Raw genomic sequence first — 16,535 nt, 5'->3', positions numbered from 1 at the left:
CTAACGTTAATTTAAATAGTTAGGTACAGTGGCACAAGATTGTTGACTGGGTTAAGCACAAAGTAGGAAGATGGCGTCAAATGGGTACATCCTCCTCCTACACGAGCTTCGTGAATATTTTAGGTTAGGCAGTGCTTTTGTGCATATAAGAAGTGCACGCCACTGGTTAGGTACCTCATTTGCTTTTTATTGTCCAGTCAATTTGCTATTTGAAGGCAACTTTACGAGACAAGTCACATGCATTACATTTTGCCGAGGTGTGTGTTGAAGAGTTGTCCGTAGGAACTTGTTTGGTAAACTTGCATTCTTATTTAAACTTAAACATTAATTTCGTGAAGTATGGTGATATTAAATTCCGCAAAAACTCCGTTACTAAGAAATACTGAAAGGTACAGAAACCAAACCACCAGGTTTCTTCTCGCACTATAAAGTAACCTGGATTATTACTTGCAAATTACTCAATCTACCAGAAAAAACATATTGATGAAAGTTTTCAAATATCGGATCATATTTAACGGTTAAAATACACTTTCATTTCATATTTATATAAAATGTGAATATTGTTCATAGAATTGTGTTATTCAATAAGAAGAGGTGGCAACCATTGCGTTGTCGTATGAGGCGACATAAAGTATGCAGCGGTAGGGTTGCCGACACAATTTGTGGCAACAATAAAAAATCCCTTAGCGCCAGACAACGGTAAGTTGCCAGGCTATCCGTCTTCTTCGCCCCTCGCGGCAATACGTTAGCTTTATATGGATACGCTTAGTATTAAAAAAAAACCCGTGAATTCCGAAAATTGTATGCTCTTCCTCTTATTTTATTCGGCACAATATCCTTTCTGCAGAAAATAGCTTGGAGAAAAGAAAACCTCAAATTGAATGCTACTCGATGATTAAACAAAACAGGTATTTGTCTCTATCACAAGACTGTCTTCGGTGCGTCTTTTTTATGAGAATCGTGTAAATGTCATAATAGCTCGCAGCATAAGGCCAAACACGATTAATCTTTGGATCTCGAAAGACATATTCTAGAAAATTTGTCAACTCCCTGTAGTCTATGCTACAGTTCAATCGGTTGAATACCAATCGACGTCTCGCTCTAGCATGATGCCGTTTTATGCATCGTATAAATTTAAAAATAAATAATGATCTCTCTCTCAAGCATTATAAACCAGAATTTATTAACAGTCATCACTTGTTTCACATTGTACTGTTAATTAGAATAATTTTGAACAATAAATAACAGATACGCGTAGCTAATGAAAGTTGTGTCATTAAAGAATTGGTTTTCACTCCCGAAAGAAATCAACGCTTTCTAAAATTCTTGTCGTTTTGGCCCTACTTTTGTTTCATTATAATATAAATCAGTTAGTTTTTTATGCAATCTTATTAAATTCTTAGTTTACGCTAGCTTTACCCCTTCATTTTCGTAGCCTGTAAGTCTAAGACCTGCGACCAATTTAGTACCGATTAATTAAATATCTAGACTTATATAGGTCCTTCAGTGTGCGAAACTCACTGCAGAAAATTGCACCCTTCTAGTGGCAAAGGGTTAAATTAGTTCAAATTTGTAAATTTAGGTATACCTACTATTGGTTGTGTTAGCAGGGCTAAGGACAGAGTCTATAATTTCCTCAACTGCAATGCAGTCAATGAGTTAACTCTAAATTGTACCACCCATTATGGTCCTTTTCTTAAATCTTTTACAAATTACTAAAACTAGAGACTACTTTGATAACACAATTTTATTTACTTTATGTCATTTCGCAATGAGGATACACACTAGGTATATTTCTTTAGATTTTATCCGGAAAACTGATCAGAGGTGCAGATCATCAAAAAATCAGCAAAACACTCATCCACTATATGACTTATGGCAACAATGCACTCATTATTATTTTAAAGGCAGTCGCCGGCCTCGTCCGTCATCTGCGTTTTTATTGAGCCGGCGGTTGTTTGCTGTACTTCAGAGGGGAGAGTGATAGCATTTTAGAGCAGGTTAAGGTCAGATGGCAGTTCAAATTTAACTAGGTTTTGCATAGTAAATTTTTCCGCTCTACTTTATTGTGGTATTAAATTACCATTTTGAAATCAATTATTACCTACCATTTGACAACAGTTTTAAATATAAATGACTTTAAAAAGTTCTCACTCAGCACTCTCTAACTTATATTTCACACAAATAAATAGGCAATCATTATGTAATAATTTTGACTTCACATGTTAAATTTCAATAAAGGAATGTGATGTTTCGATAAATAAATATCAGTATTAATTATGTTTTAAGAGTAAAAAACTTTACTAAACATTGTTACTCTATGGGGATGTTAGGGTTATTGCCTTTTTTTACTGTTATCTGTGCGTCGGTGGTGCAGTCATTAGCATAACTTTGGATGACGAGATCCTAAGTTTAATTTCCGGCTCTACCAGCCAGTATCCCTTAAGCAGTCGCGGTCCCGATTATTATTCGTAACATGTGATAATAACCGTTAAACCCCGCTAACCCACATTTTGCAGCGTGGTGGGTCTTTGTTGTAGAACCCTCTCTCCTAGTAGAGATTTCCCTATGCCCAACAGTGGGAAACACATAACACAATGATGTTGATGGTGATGATCATGATAATGATAGTGATAATGATGAAAATAATCACGTTTAGACGGCAGAACCGAGTGTCAAAGGTTGGCTGGTGTGTCTGGCAAAACGGTTAACGTTGCGACGTTTGTATTCTTCCCATGGGTGGAAGATTTTCTATATGGTTTACGTCTTTGCGTATAACATTTTAATACAGAGATATTGATCCTGAATTGGTCTCAACGATCCGCCTATCTCCGATAACAAAACCGATAACCTACAATACTCTTATAACAAATTTTACAGTACACATCCAAAATACTACCGAAAATAGGTTATTATTCGCGAACCATTATTTTCGTTTTACTGTTCGGCGTAACGATGATAATAAGAGTCCAATAGCACTTCAGCATAACCTGTTTCGGTCATCTAATAAAAGTAGCTTTGGTAGAACCGTCCATAAACGTACCGTATACATAGCGAATAAATAAAATGGACCGGACGATTCAATTCTGTATGTTCAATAAAAGTACATACGGAATGTAAAGGCGAAATGTTACATGAATTCTTCATTGCAAATTGTATGGCCATGTTGGTATTATCATTTTTAGTGCTCGCCACACTGGTATATATTCAGATGGAATTTTTGATGCACTGGCAACACAGCTCCGATGCGATTGGCCGCCCTGAATATTGTATGAGCCAATCACTGCGTTGCGCTTAACGTTGCATTCCAATTTCAAATGATGAAGGCGGCAAAACGACAAAGTGAGTTGCAATGTAACCGTTATGCAAGGAATAATTTTGTTATGTCATGTTTCGATACGAGTAGGGAAAAATGTGGTTTTTGAAACTGCGTCGCCATTTTATGTACTTCGGCTTAGAAAGTCATGGGATGATTAAAGAAATATCTAAACTACAAATAGAAGACTTAACTGGTGAAAATGTTTCCGCTGTAGCAAATTAAGGTTAATCATTGATGTAACATACGGACGAGATTTTAATGATCCAATATCAATCAACAAATTACACGGTTTCATGACTATTAGTTATATGAAGCGATGCGTTATTGTGATTATAAAAATGCAAATGTATTATGCAAATTTTTGGTAATAAAATAATCAGAACTTGATTTAAATTGTCATCAATGTTTGTTATCAATAAATTCAAAATGGAGTTATGTTGACTTTTGTAACAGGTAGATATATTTTAGTGATCGTTGTAATGATCTCAAACTTATAGCTAACTTTTAGGGTGGTCCAGATATTAAAACTAAAAAACATAAGTACTACATCACAATATGTAGGTATCTCTGTCATGCCTGTGTGGAATGTTGCTTAGAATGTTTGCTGCATTTACAGCTATTGCTATATTCTTATATTCTGCAAACAACTGACCCTGCTTCTGAGGCAGGCCATCTGTTGAACCATTTAAACTTTGTGTTAAATATCATAGAATTCGATGACTTTTGGTCAATCACTGCAAGACCCAAGGTCACCAATCTACTGATCAGACCAGTCTCTATCAGGTATTTTACACCTACTGCGATCGGTTGGCGTGGTAGACTGCTGAAAAAAAATCGGAACGATTTGTGTGATAAATTCGACTTTTTTCATCTTTCAAGTTTTAGAATCTTACACATTCCTGAAACTATTTGACAGCCGATTGGCGCAGTGGGCGGCGACCCTGCTTTCTGAGTTCAAGGCCGTGGGCTCGATTCCCACAACTGGAAAATGCTTGTGTGATGAACATGAATGTTTTTCAGTGTCTGGGTGTTTATCTGTATATTATAAGTATTTATGTGTATTATATTGATGAAAATATTCATCAGCTATCTTTGTACCCATAACACAAGCTACACTTACTTTGGGGCTAGATGGCGATGTGTGAATTGTCGTAGTATATTTATATTTATTTATATTTATACTAGCTGTTGCCCGCGACTTCGTCTGCGTTTGATTTTGTTTTAAAGTATTCAGTATCCCTAAGCCTTAAATGAGTATATATAGTAGTAGTAGTAGTTTTATATATATATATACCTATATATATATATAACATGTGACTGTCAATTAATTATAAACAAATAATTTGCAATTAAATAAAATTGCGACTATAATTAAGGATCTAAGCGATCCTATCTCTTAAGTTGGACCAGACTGCTCACGGTGTGCCAATTTAATTTAAAATCGGTTAAGTAGTTTAGGAGGCCATCGCGGACAAACATCGTGACAGGAGATTTATATATATTAAGATTTATTGACCATGAATTACCGTGTACTGCTTAATCAGAAGTTTAATTTTATAATCCTGTTTATCCCCAGCGACAGACGAGGTGTTCTGGACGCGGCTGCCCTTCAAGCATTAGCTGGTGAAAGCGTTCTGGAGAAAGAGCGACAGCTGTCGGAGATGATTCTTCAACTTCAGATGGTGCGGGAGCAGCTGTTAGCGCAACAGGAGCATTCTAAGGTTAGTGTATTATTATAACTTCGAGTACATGTAGAGTATTTATGTGAATGAATGAAAGAATGAATACACTTTTATTGTATACCGAAGAAAAAAGTTTGGTGGCCTTATCGCTACATAGCGATTTCATTCAGGCAACCAAAGACGCAAAAGGAAAAAAAATAGAAAATATGTGATACTTTCTCCAACATAATTATCTTCAAATCGAATTATATCAGATAATAGACATTTACTGTTATCTTAACACAACGGTTCTAAGCCAACTCCATAAAATGACTCTTTGGATTTAGTCTCTCCATATGATGGGGGCTATACTTACGTATATAATATGTTCTCCGCCAACGGAAACTAGCATCGCCGCTCGTTTAACAAATCAAATTTTATTAATTTATTTACACGAATGTGTGTAGATTCTAACAAATTTTTAAAATACTGCTGCCTGGTAGTTAGCGTCAAACACACTACTGTAAAGGATTTAATTTGGTAAACGTTTAATTGACTTATTAGCGCTTGTGCTTAGATTACTGTTTAGATAACAACTATTCGCAGGTCGTTCATGGAAACTGTTTTAAAAAATATTCACTTGTTTTATGTACCTACATATAGGATACATTCCTACATATAAAAGAACCAAACCCTAAACTAACTATAGTATTATTCTTGTACCGAAGTAAAATTAATGACTGTTTCAGAGAAAAATCGAAGTTTAGATACTTGTATAGAAAGTAACGTGACAATTAAAATTTAAAATAAATATATATTTTTATATATACATATATACATATATATATATATAAAGGTATATACTTATGAATATTTGTATTAACATGACGTTACATATATTTTTTATCTAATCTGTGGATTGTTCAGTTTTAAAGTGAATCTTTAAACTTATCTATATTTAAATTATCAATAAACTACAAGTATTTTTTATCTCATTAGTTGGTAAATAGTTATATAACGTACTTTTATATAGATACTATCTTCAGAGTCTACCGTTCGGTAAAACAAACAACTGCACAAACATTTAAATTGAATTTAAAAACATCACAACGGACGAACAGTGAAGACCCTATTTAAACTTTCCCCGACAACAAAGTCTTTCGGCGTCGAATCGAGGCGAAACAAACTTAATTTGCAAAAAGGGTAAACAAAACAGCTCGCTACGGAAATTAGACTTTCAAAGCAAGTTCTTAGGTTCCTAGTATTTGCTATTGCTATGTAAAAATGTCAAAGCGAGGGTTTTCATAGTGAAAACATCATACTTATAATATGACTTTTAAAAACAAAACCGATTTGAAATGTGAACGGTTTCAAAGTTTACCAGTTGAAAAGTAAACTGTTTAAGATAGCGAGTGATTTTCAGTACTGCTTACGGTGCTTTATTTACGTACTTTCTAGAAAATTAATGAATATAAGTTCAACGTGGATATTTTTCGATAGCATAAGTTAATCCAAGACACCAAAAAAAGTAAACATCAAACCTTTTGTATTTCTGAAAGCCTGTTAAAAGTAGCGAACCTTTCAATACCGCAACGAATAATTTTGTAGTTTACTTCCTCGCTTCCTCAATCTTTAAATGGCTGAAACCATATTCTGTCAATAACTTTTTTACCATTGTCTTAAACAATGGCAACCTTTGTCCTTTTTAGTAAATACGTCAATATCGTTAATACTAACGAGCTCATTGTTGCGGTTAAGTATTACAACGAGAGTTAATTTGTCTTTGTTAATATATCTATATAATAACTGACACTTACTCGTAAGGTTAACTTCATTTATCAAAAAGCTAATGCAAGCAGTGCATTATGCAAAATAAAAACTCCATTAATGTTGAACATGTTTTCGTATTTTCATGCATTCAAAAAATCATTTATTTAAAGTAGGCATAGTTTATAAACACTTTAGAAACATCAAGTCAGTCTATTCGTAGTGACTCTACCACTGGTTCGGAAGGCATATTCCACTGAGAAGAGCCGGCAAGAAACTCAGCAGATTGCTCTTTTCCAACATCATTTTATAGATATAGATCAAATTTGACATAACCTCATACAGTAAATAGCCAGATTGACGACATAAAACTTTAGTGTATTCAAATTTGAATGTCATAGATAATAAGGCTGCTTTTGGAACTTTGTGGAAATTGAAACTTTCGAAGAAAACTGAGGAAAATCAAAGTATATATTAATTTTAATAAGCATGGCTCAAAATACTTCGAAAATCAAATCATAGAGTCTACGAGTTGAAAAACTACGGAACTCTATGGAAATATCCATATAAGAGTATATTTGCTTTATACGCACTGGTTCGGTTATTGACTCTTATAAAACTTAATGCCTTTAGATGGTCATAACATATCGTGTTATGATAATCAAACATCACAATATATTTCATAAATTGCAAGCTAAATAATTTTATTAAATTTATGACCACTAAGGAACTGTTAAATCTTTAAATATGACATTTCCCATATTCAAATGGCTTCCAAGTTTTACATTTTCAACTTTACAGCTAATAAATATTCACATTTTTTTGATATTTTGCCTTCAATCTCTAATATTTGTACTGGAATGTGCACCTGTTTTATTTACTTAACTTACCTCCATCTGGTTATTTGGCTTGTGTTACGTTAAGTTCTGTGTTTGACTAATTTTTAATGATTAATTTTATTTTTGTCTAAGGTTTGGGTTAAAGGTAAAGGAGAATATTATTAGCCTGGTTTATCCAGCCTAATAACTATAGTCTTTATCTTTAGTCTATACGTTTATAATTATAAAACAGAATCTCTCCGCTAAGTCTAACTGCTTGTGTGCGTTAGTTGAAATTGCTATAAGAATTTTCATTTCATTTCTACCAATCTTGTGTTTTTAAGCCTTTCTTTTTTTCGTTATTTTCTAAAAAATCACAGCGCTACTATCGCTATCGCAATAATTTACAATACGGTGAGTTTTATACTGCAAAAAGTCAGTTCATGATTTTTGGCATGCAGGAATCCTCACACAGTTAGTTTTAAATTGATATTTAATAGCAAAAGCTACTAACAATAGTTTATTTTTAAGCCAGCCACCTTTACTTTTATTATAGTTATCTCCAAAGTGGGTTTCACAACGCCACTTTTCCTATCACAATTCCTTACAAAAGGGTAAGTTCCGGCACAAAGGAGGGGACCCTTGTATTCAAATCTTTGAAGTTCGTGACCTTGCATGCTAAGCGGCTGTCTGGACATCGGGGTTGAATAGAATCGATGGATTTATCTCGACAAGAAACAACATGATCAATTTGTTAGCTTTTTTTTGCACCTGGGGTTTTATTGAGGCAATGTGATGCAATCACGACCACTTTATTCCTTCGCGTTGATTGTATTTTTTTAAATTATTGACTGACCAAGCAGATTTTCCACCTGAAGGTAAGTAAATGCCATTGCCTATAACCCTTAGGTGTTGGTGTTAAGCCTAATGTGCCTGCAAGAGTACAGCATTGCAGCAATGCTGCTCAGCAAAAATATGCATGGTAGTAGTACTTCCCTGGACGAGCTCTGACACAAAAAGCTTTACTCCTTAAAAATATATGAGCCTACCTGGCACATTAGTGTCTTAAATAAATAAATAAATAAATATAGTACGACAATACACACATCGCCATCTAGCCCCAAAGTAAGCGTAGCTTGTGTTATGGGTACTGAGATAGCTGATAAATACTTATAATATACAGATAAACACCCAGATACTGAAAAACATTCATGTAGACTATGTCTCGTGTATGTATAATATTACATAATACCTATCAATTATTTAGATGATAATTATACACATATTAAAAAACTGAAAACAATATTTTATAATCGTTAAGTAATTTAATAATAAGATCCGTTTTTCAATTATTTTCAATCATTCTATTATCAATTCCATCATCTTCATCATGAGTTTCACAGTTTATAATTTTAAACAATATTTATTTAATATTTTATGCAGCATTGGCACAAATGAGTGATAGTTTATGCACTACACGGTCAGCTGATACGAACTATAGGCGCCGCCATATTGTCCTCGGCTGCTCTGACGAGCGCCTGTCACTTTATGTTCACGCAACACACAGTCGAAAAAGTCTGAGACGATGTAATAAAAGTTTTACTTTAATATAGTGTAATAACTGTTCTCACTGGTATAAGAGGCAAATATAGGTCTCACCCTCAGACACTATAAGACACCGCGTTACATGAAGACGTCATTATCAAAACAGAGATATCAACTTTAGTTACAAACTGCATATTACATAAAACCGCTGGTGACTCAAAAATCACGGGTAAACGCTTATAAATAAATATTGTGAAAAACAGCTCTAGTTCGAATCACAAATTTTTCTTTTATCGAAACGAATTTATAAAGAAATGTTTTCGCATAAACACCAGCGTGTATTTCCGCATTACAAAAAAAAAAAAAAAAAGAAAACACTCATATCATAGGTTCATCAATTTAAACGCTACTCATAAAGCATAAAAGGTAAAAAAGGCTCATACAAAAATATCTGATTGCAAATAGTGTATTGATTGTGAAGCGCATTGAACGTGCAATTTGTCTTTAATTCGGATTCAGATACAATAGTAATGAAAATCCTTTCATCTCAAATCAATTTCATGTATGTACGGCATGGTGTGGTTGTATGAATATGTGTATGAGTGTATCTGAATACATTAGGGATGTTACGCAGTTAATTTTTGTATCGAAGTCAAATATCTCAGACTCAATGCAAAAGTATGAAAAAAATATTTAATGCACCTGTCATACCTTGAAACAATATAGAATTTTAATGTCACTCTATTTGTTATCTTTAGCAGGTAAAAGGCCACAATAAATTACTAATATTAAATACTAGCGAGGCCAAATATTCCTAACGCGTATCCTGTAACCCCACTTTCTTACTATTGTTACAAAAGTTGCGAAAGTTGCTACATGAAAGATGAATTAAATATCCTATATATTATTGCAAGACCTATGATTAGATATCTATTATAGGTATCGTGCAATTACGCTTAAAATGCAAATAATTTATTGTCGTTATAAGGTGATAAAACAAAGTCGAACAAACAAAGTTTTTTATCGTAGTCGAATTAGAGGATAGTCCAGCTTTTACCATCCCTAGCGTGTATGGTGCAGTTGTGTTAGGGCGCCGACTGCAACAAAGACACTCTTATACTAATGAATCAGCGATAAAAACTCGAACCGATCACATGCCCCTGTAACAGGGCTGCCGATAAGTGAAGTAGTTTTTTAAGGTACAACTGTCATAGATTACAGAATTTATGGTAGGAATTAGAAGTCGTAACAAATGTTTCTCAGGAGAGCGAGCGTTCGGGGTATCGGAATTAATTTCCTTCGCGATAATAATGTTTGGAAAGGTGAAAAGTGAAAAATCTGTTGGTATGTGTAGGTACCTTATACCTACTGCTACTGTAGCACTGATTTTTAAAAATTATTAATTGAGTTTAATTATTAATAGAAAATCTTTTGGATAAATATAATTTCATTAATCATTTGTAGTCTTAGTTGTTATTTTAGTTTGTCAATTAAAGGAGGATATTCAATTTTATTTTGGCCTACCGTCAATAGATAATTTTTAAACATCAAGTGTTTCAAGCTTTAATACTTCCACCGGTTCAGAAGATATATTCTACTGACAAAACCGCTAAGGAACTCAGCAATTAATGGCTATTTTCAAACATTTAATAGTCATTTATTTAAGGGACGTTAGTAAAATGCGTTGTTTGTCATACATTAAAATAACTTAACAGTTTCCACCGTATTCGCTAAATAAAATGTAAAGGATAACCGAATCGTAGAGCAATTTTTTTAGATTGTAGACTATTTTTTTACCCTTCGGTATTCACATGGTCAGTGGAAATACTAAAAAAAACCGCAAAATGCTCAATATTTTTCCATTAAACAGACAAAAGAGTGCAGTGGTCTATCCTTTTCTTTCTATTGTGAAAATGAAAAAAAAAAATGTTGTGTCCGGATTACCCCGCGAGCCAACCCTACATTGTTGACTGTAGAGATTGAAGAGGCCTGCCATAGATGTGCAAATGGGTACGGGTAATGGCGGCTCGTATTCGCGCTTTTTTTTCAAATACAGAACGTCCCTTTGTTGACTCCGGATCCATTCCGAATAGGCGCGTTCGATACAGGCTGAATTTTGTTTTTTTTTCAGCCAATGCTTGTTGTTTTCTGTCTTTCTGCCAGCCAGGTTTGTTTAGGATTCGATTGGGATCAATTGCAGCTTTGACGTCTCTACATTATATATGCACAGATCACTGTTTTGTGCTTCATAACGTGGGGGTATATCGCCATATAAACTGTACGTTACCTACGTAGTTAAGTTTATCTTCACAGCCTGTTACAATCTCACTGCTACGAACTGGCTTCCTCTCATAAGGGATGAAGATTCGATCCTCTACGCTGTGCAAATGTGAGCTTCAACGATTATTATCACATGCCAATAATAATAACTAGGACTGACGGCTTATCCTGATTTTTTAGGCACGGATAAACTACGACAATTTTCTGAATCCTGCGTATTGGGTAGTACTTGTTAAGAAAAAAATCAATAAGTAACATATTTTTCTATACACATCCAGGAATTGAACCAAGTAGACTAGATCGACAGGCAAACATGCTAATTACTAGACCGGGGCATTCCTCAATTCCTATGAAGTCAGCACGACCTGGGCATCGAACCAGGTCTTGGTGACATGTAGGTACTTAGTTTAAGACCAACAAGCCAGTGATTATTAATTTTAAATTAAAATTATAATCTACTGTATTTTTTTATCATCCAGTCAACATTTTTTATCATCAAGCTAATTTCAATTATATGATTACAGTGATAAGTTTTCTATTAAGTTGTTAAAGTTTTTGCATCACCAACCCTATCGGAGTCAATTAAGAGCAAAACTTCGCTATACAAAGCACGATTATTTGCAAATAAGAAAAATCCTTGGTTCACTTTATACTTAACCGGCGTAAGACGTCGATACACCTATATTCTTTCGTAATCTCGCATACATCCATTCAAGTCAATGGACCTAAATAAGGGCAATACCAAAACAGAAGTACACGATTTATTTATATCCGTCAGCAGGCACTCATAGGAATTAAATATCCGTACATAAATAGAGTGCGTTGATAACGTGAAACACCCCACATTGTGCCCTCCCCACTCCCAGACAAACGGAAATATGAAAATGAAACGGCGAAACGGAAAAACGCATCAAACACCCGCACGGCTCGGCAGCCGGACAAAAAATGAACACAAGCGCTTAATTCGCAAAAAGCCCGTTTGATGTTTACTAATTGACAATCAGTCGAGGGATGCGTCTCATTGGTCCGCTTCCTCGTTCCGTTTTTAAAAATTAAAGACAAAATAAATTAACGGGGTGGCTACTTTTTTATTATTTGTTTTTTTTTGCGTTCCCCGCGCGTCGCTTTACCTACTCGTATCTTTTGGTATTACTATATTACAATGCGATATTCCTTATATATACAAGGTAAATATAAACATAACATACATATCTACATATTCCTTAGTGAAGAGTTAAATTTAGAGGGAGATTCGAAATGTATCAAGGCCAGTACATTTACGGCTGTAATGCGTATTATATTATATTAAGATAAGTATCTCGACTACCGATAGTTTTCTAAGTGACATAACACGCAAACGAGGTCAAAACTATGGGGCGGCGGGGTGTAAACTCAACACTACGAGCTTACGCCACAGGACTGAATTTTATCCACAAAGTAAAAAGAAACAGAAACGAATCTACTTTCACACGTTTCATATATCCTCTAAGATCCATTACCCCTTCTTAATAATGCGTCTATTCAGAAAAAGAAAAAGTTTCTCTTTGAAAAATGTATTGTTAAAATAAGAATCAATAATAGTGTTTTATTAGCTCACGTAATTCCTAACACATGGATTTGAAATGTGAGTTACGTTTACAACTATGTACCTAAGTAACGTTTACGTGTGGTCAAATTAAATAACAGCTTAGTCTTTAACTACGATTAAAACTTCAATTTAAATATATTCCTCAACACGACTTAGTAAAAGGTAACTGGTAGAAAACGTCACGTAAGTATAAAACGTTATGCCCACGAAATGCGTGTCATTCGGGTCCCTTGGCCCTTTTAATATTTACCTACCTACCTACCTAACTATCCACAGAAGCTCGTTAAAGGCAAGGCGACCTTTTTTTTTCTTAATTTAATGAGAATTATAAGTAGACAATAATCAAGTAACATCATCTTCATCATCAACATCATTATCATGTCAACCAAACGATGTTCATGGACTGCATGTGGTTGAGACGATGATCATATTTACTGCTTTTTAAAGGACTTCCACAAGCTATGGTGGAACATTTGTATTTCCTTTACCCGTTTTATCTCATCCATCCACCTTGTGGGGGTCCACCATTATCGCGCTTTCCAGTGCGCCACTCCAACATATTCGGCCCCATCGGTTCTCCAAGCTATGTGCTCTGCCAATCTAGCTGAGCTATGTTAGTAACTCTGGTTCTTCGGTTCTTCTGCAAATCTCCTCATTTCTGATTTGATCACGTAGAGATATTTCAAGTATAGCTAGTAATAAAAATAATGAATAGATATCAATTTTTAATTAGTCTGGCAACATTTAATTAGCTTACCGCAGAACTCTATTGTAAAACGAAAAACGCGAAAAACTTACGTCACATTAAAATATAACCTCGCGGCTCTTTGAATATTATGAAGTGCCAACATAAAATAGTGTTAAAAAGTCTTTTTGCCGCTCGCTCGCCACTTACAAAGCGTCATGTTGGTAATATTGACAAAATTAATTTCACCGAGCGCGCCCATTTACATGATATTTCATAACTCTCGAGCTCTGCACTTAACCGACTTGGTGTTGACACTTGCATAAAAAAGTCCGCACTAAAATCGCACATGTCAACGAGGCGCATTCAAAAATGGATGTGAAACGGAAAAAGCCAGGGGTTACCCGTCAGACCAATTAGTTTGTGAAAGAAGCCGGCGGACAGGACAACGTTTTGATTAAAAAAAGTTTCAATATTAAAAAGTTACGCCACTTTGCCGCGTGCTCCGCACTATACACAATTGAATTGGAATTAAAAAAATAAGTAGTATTGAAAAGCCTGTAGCAGCTTCCATATGTTAAGTATTAACTATATCCCTGCTCTGATTAAGCCGTCTGGAATAAGCCGGGTTGGTTGTAAGAGATCCCATGGATTGACCCTGGAAAAGAGGATGGCCCCTTCTTGGCACGCAACATGTGTTGACCAAATAGTCTCATAAAACTTCATTAAAAATGTCTGTTGGTAAGTAACGTCAGTAAACGTCCGAACAGAAACACTGAACATAGTTTATATTTGACGCATATACGGAGCTACGTGGCCTTTAAAAAATTCGCTTCAAGCTTCACCTTCTTTTTTAGTCGATTTTTAAAAAAAGTTTAGATATTAAAACGCACTTTAACGCTTTGTGCTTGCCATACAAAATTTAAAAAAACACGCTATCGTTTTGTGTCTAATACTATTTTAAATATAGAACACGTCACATGTTCTAAAAATGTTTCTATCCGTAGGTTTTCGAAGTTCTTAATTCGATAGAATAATGTGACATTTGGTGTGTAGCCAATTGTTTATGTAAAAATCATTTCTTCCACTATCATGCTATCCTAACTGAAACTTAATTTTTTCGTTAAGTACCAGACAGTAGTATTTGTGCTGACAGTCAGAGTCACAAGCAATAAATATTTCGTACCGTTTCGTTTTGTATTTTAACTCGATTCTCACAGCTCGCACAGCTCTCACACTACTACGCACTTAAGTCCTAGAAGTTAAAGGACGTGGGTTCGATATACGGCATAGACAATTTCTCAATTTTCTTTGGTAATGCCTGAGAGGTTCCAAACCTACAAAGACGTTGCTGCCAAGCTAGAGTAAACAAATCTAACTCACTGCACGCTTACGAAACTATTTTTAGTTAAACCTATTCGACAACTTTAGCACAGATTAAATCTATCTCCACGGGCAATTACTATACCAGCACAATTACTACTCTACTACTGTCTGTAGGTATCAATCGCATAGCCGGCATAGCAAACGTTTTAATAACCCATTTTCAACTTTAATCACGGCGTAATTTCATGACATTCCGTTATAAAATCCCGCCTACACCTTTTACGTCACGAATCCACTTCGTAACCAACATCATAACCTATTTATACCTAACATTACTCAATCCATTGTTTTCCCAATGATAACCGCCGAGTCAAATTATTGGCTGTGTTACACTAGATTTTCCTTCGAGCGATTGAAGACTTTATTCCGCGGAAATTGTAAGTTAAACGAGTGAAATTTGCATGGGTTGCCTTCACTAGGGCAGTTCGATGTTGTAGTGGGGATAACAATTGTCTATTGTCGATGCCTATCTCTGTTGCGCATCGCTAGCAACGGTCTCTGTTAGACAAGGATGTACAGTTCGATCGTCCCGCTCTAGCACAATGAGCGTGGAAATGGGCGCGCCTTTGTAGTCTGAATTTTCCTCCATTCGTCCATTTACGCTCTCGTCCCACTTAATCTATAATCTGCGCATGTCCTTTGGATAATTGAAAAATGTAACATGTTTTAATATTAAAATCCCTTAGATTAATGTAAAACTCCTCTTACGTAATTCAATTCTTGATGTAATTGTTCATGAGCACTGACAATGCTCATGAACAAATAGAAGAAATAAAATCATCATCATCTTTACTTCAACCGATTGACGTTCACTGCTGGACATAGGTTTTTTGTTGGGCGTTCCAAACTCCATGATTCTAGCCCGCTTGATTCCGACGGCTTCCCGCAACTAGATTGACGTCGGTTGCTTACCTGGTTGGGGGTCTACCAACGATGCCTTTACCGGTGGGGGGTTGCCAATCCAACACCTTGGGACCCCAACGTCCATCAGTCGCAGCTTCGAGACTCGTTGAGCTATGCCGGTAACTCTGGTTGTTCTACGGATCTCCTAATGTTTGATTATATCACGTAGAGATACTCCTAACACAGCTTTCCATCGCTCGCTGAGTGACTCTGAGCCTTCTTACGAGTTAGCGACCACGTTTCAGACCCGTAAATCATCACTTGAAGCGGTGATAGCCCAGTGGAGAGGATTTCGACTTCACTTTCGGGAGAGCGAGTGCGACGGTGACGGTGAAGGAAAACATCGTGAGAAAACCTCGTGAGCATACCTGAGAGTCCTAAATAATGTTCTCAAAAAAAAAACGTTAAAGGTGTGTGAAGTCCACCAATTCGCACTGGCGTGGTGGATTTAACCCTTTCTCTTTATGGGAGGAGACCCGTGCCCCGTAGTAGGCCAGTAATGGGTTGATATTATGAAGTCATTACTGGCAACACGCACTGAAATTAAATATATCTTGTAATTTATCGATAAATGTATTTACTA

At 35.5% G+C, this 16,535-nt stretch overlaps 1 protein-coding gene across 3 annotated transcripts in view; it reads left to right on the top strand.

Annotated features, from left to right (window-relative positions):
• Positions 1 to 16,535, top strand: part of LOC120625178 (transcription factor SOX-5) — a 272,598-nt gene that overhangs the window by 181,264 nt on the left and 74,799 nt on the right. For all 3 annotated transcript variants that reach the window (XM_039892159.1, XM_039892158.1, XM_039892157.1), the window contains one exon: positions 4,896 to 5,040. In XM_039892159.1, the coding sequence (XP_039748093.1) occupies positions 4,896 to 5,040 (145 nt within the window). The remainder of the gene's footprint in view (positions 1 to 4,895; positions 5,041 to 16,535) is intronic.

This window comes from Pararge aegeria, chromosome 7, assembly GCF_905163445.1.
Source record: "Pararge aegeria chromosome 7, ilParAegt1.1, whole genome shotgun sequence".
Classification (NCBI taxonomy): domain Eukaryota; kingdom Metazoa; phylum Arthropoda; class Insecta; order Lepidoptera; family Nymphalidae; genus Pararge; species Pararge aegeria.
This window is presented reverse-complemented; position numbering and strand designations above follow the sequence as displayed.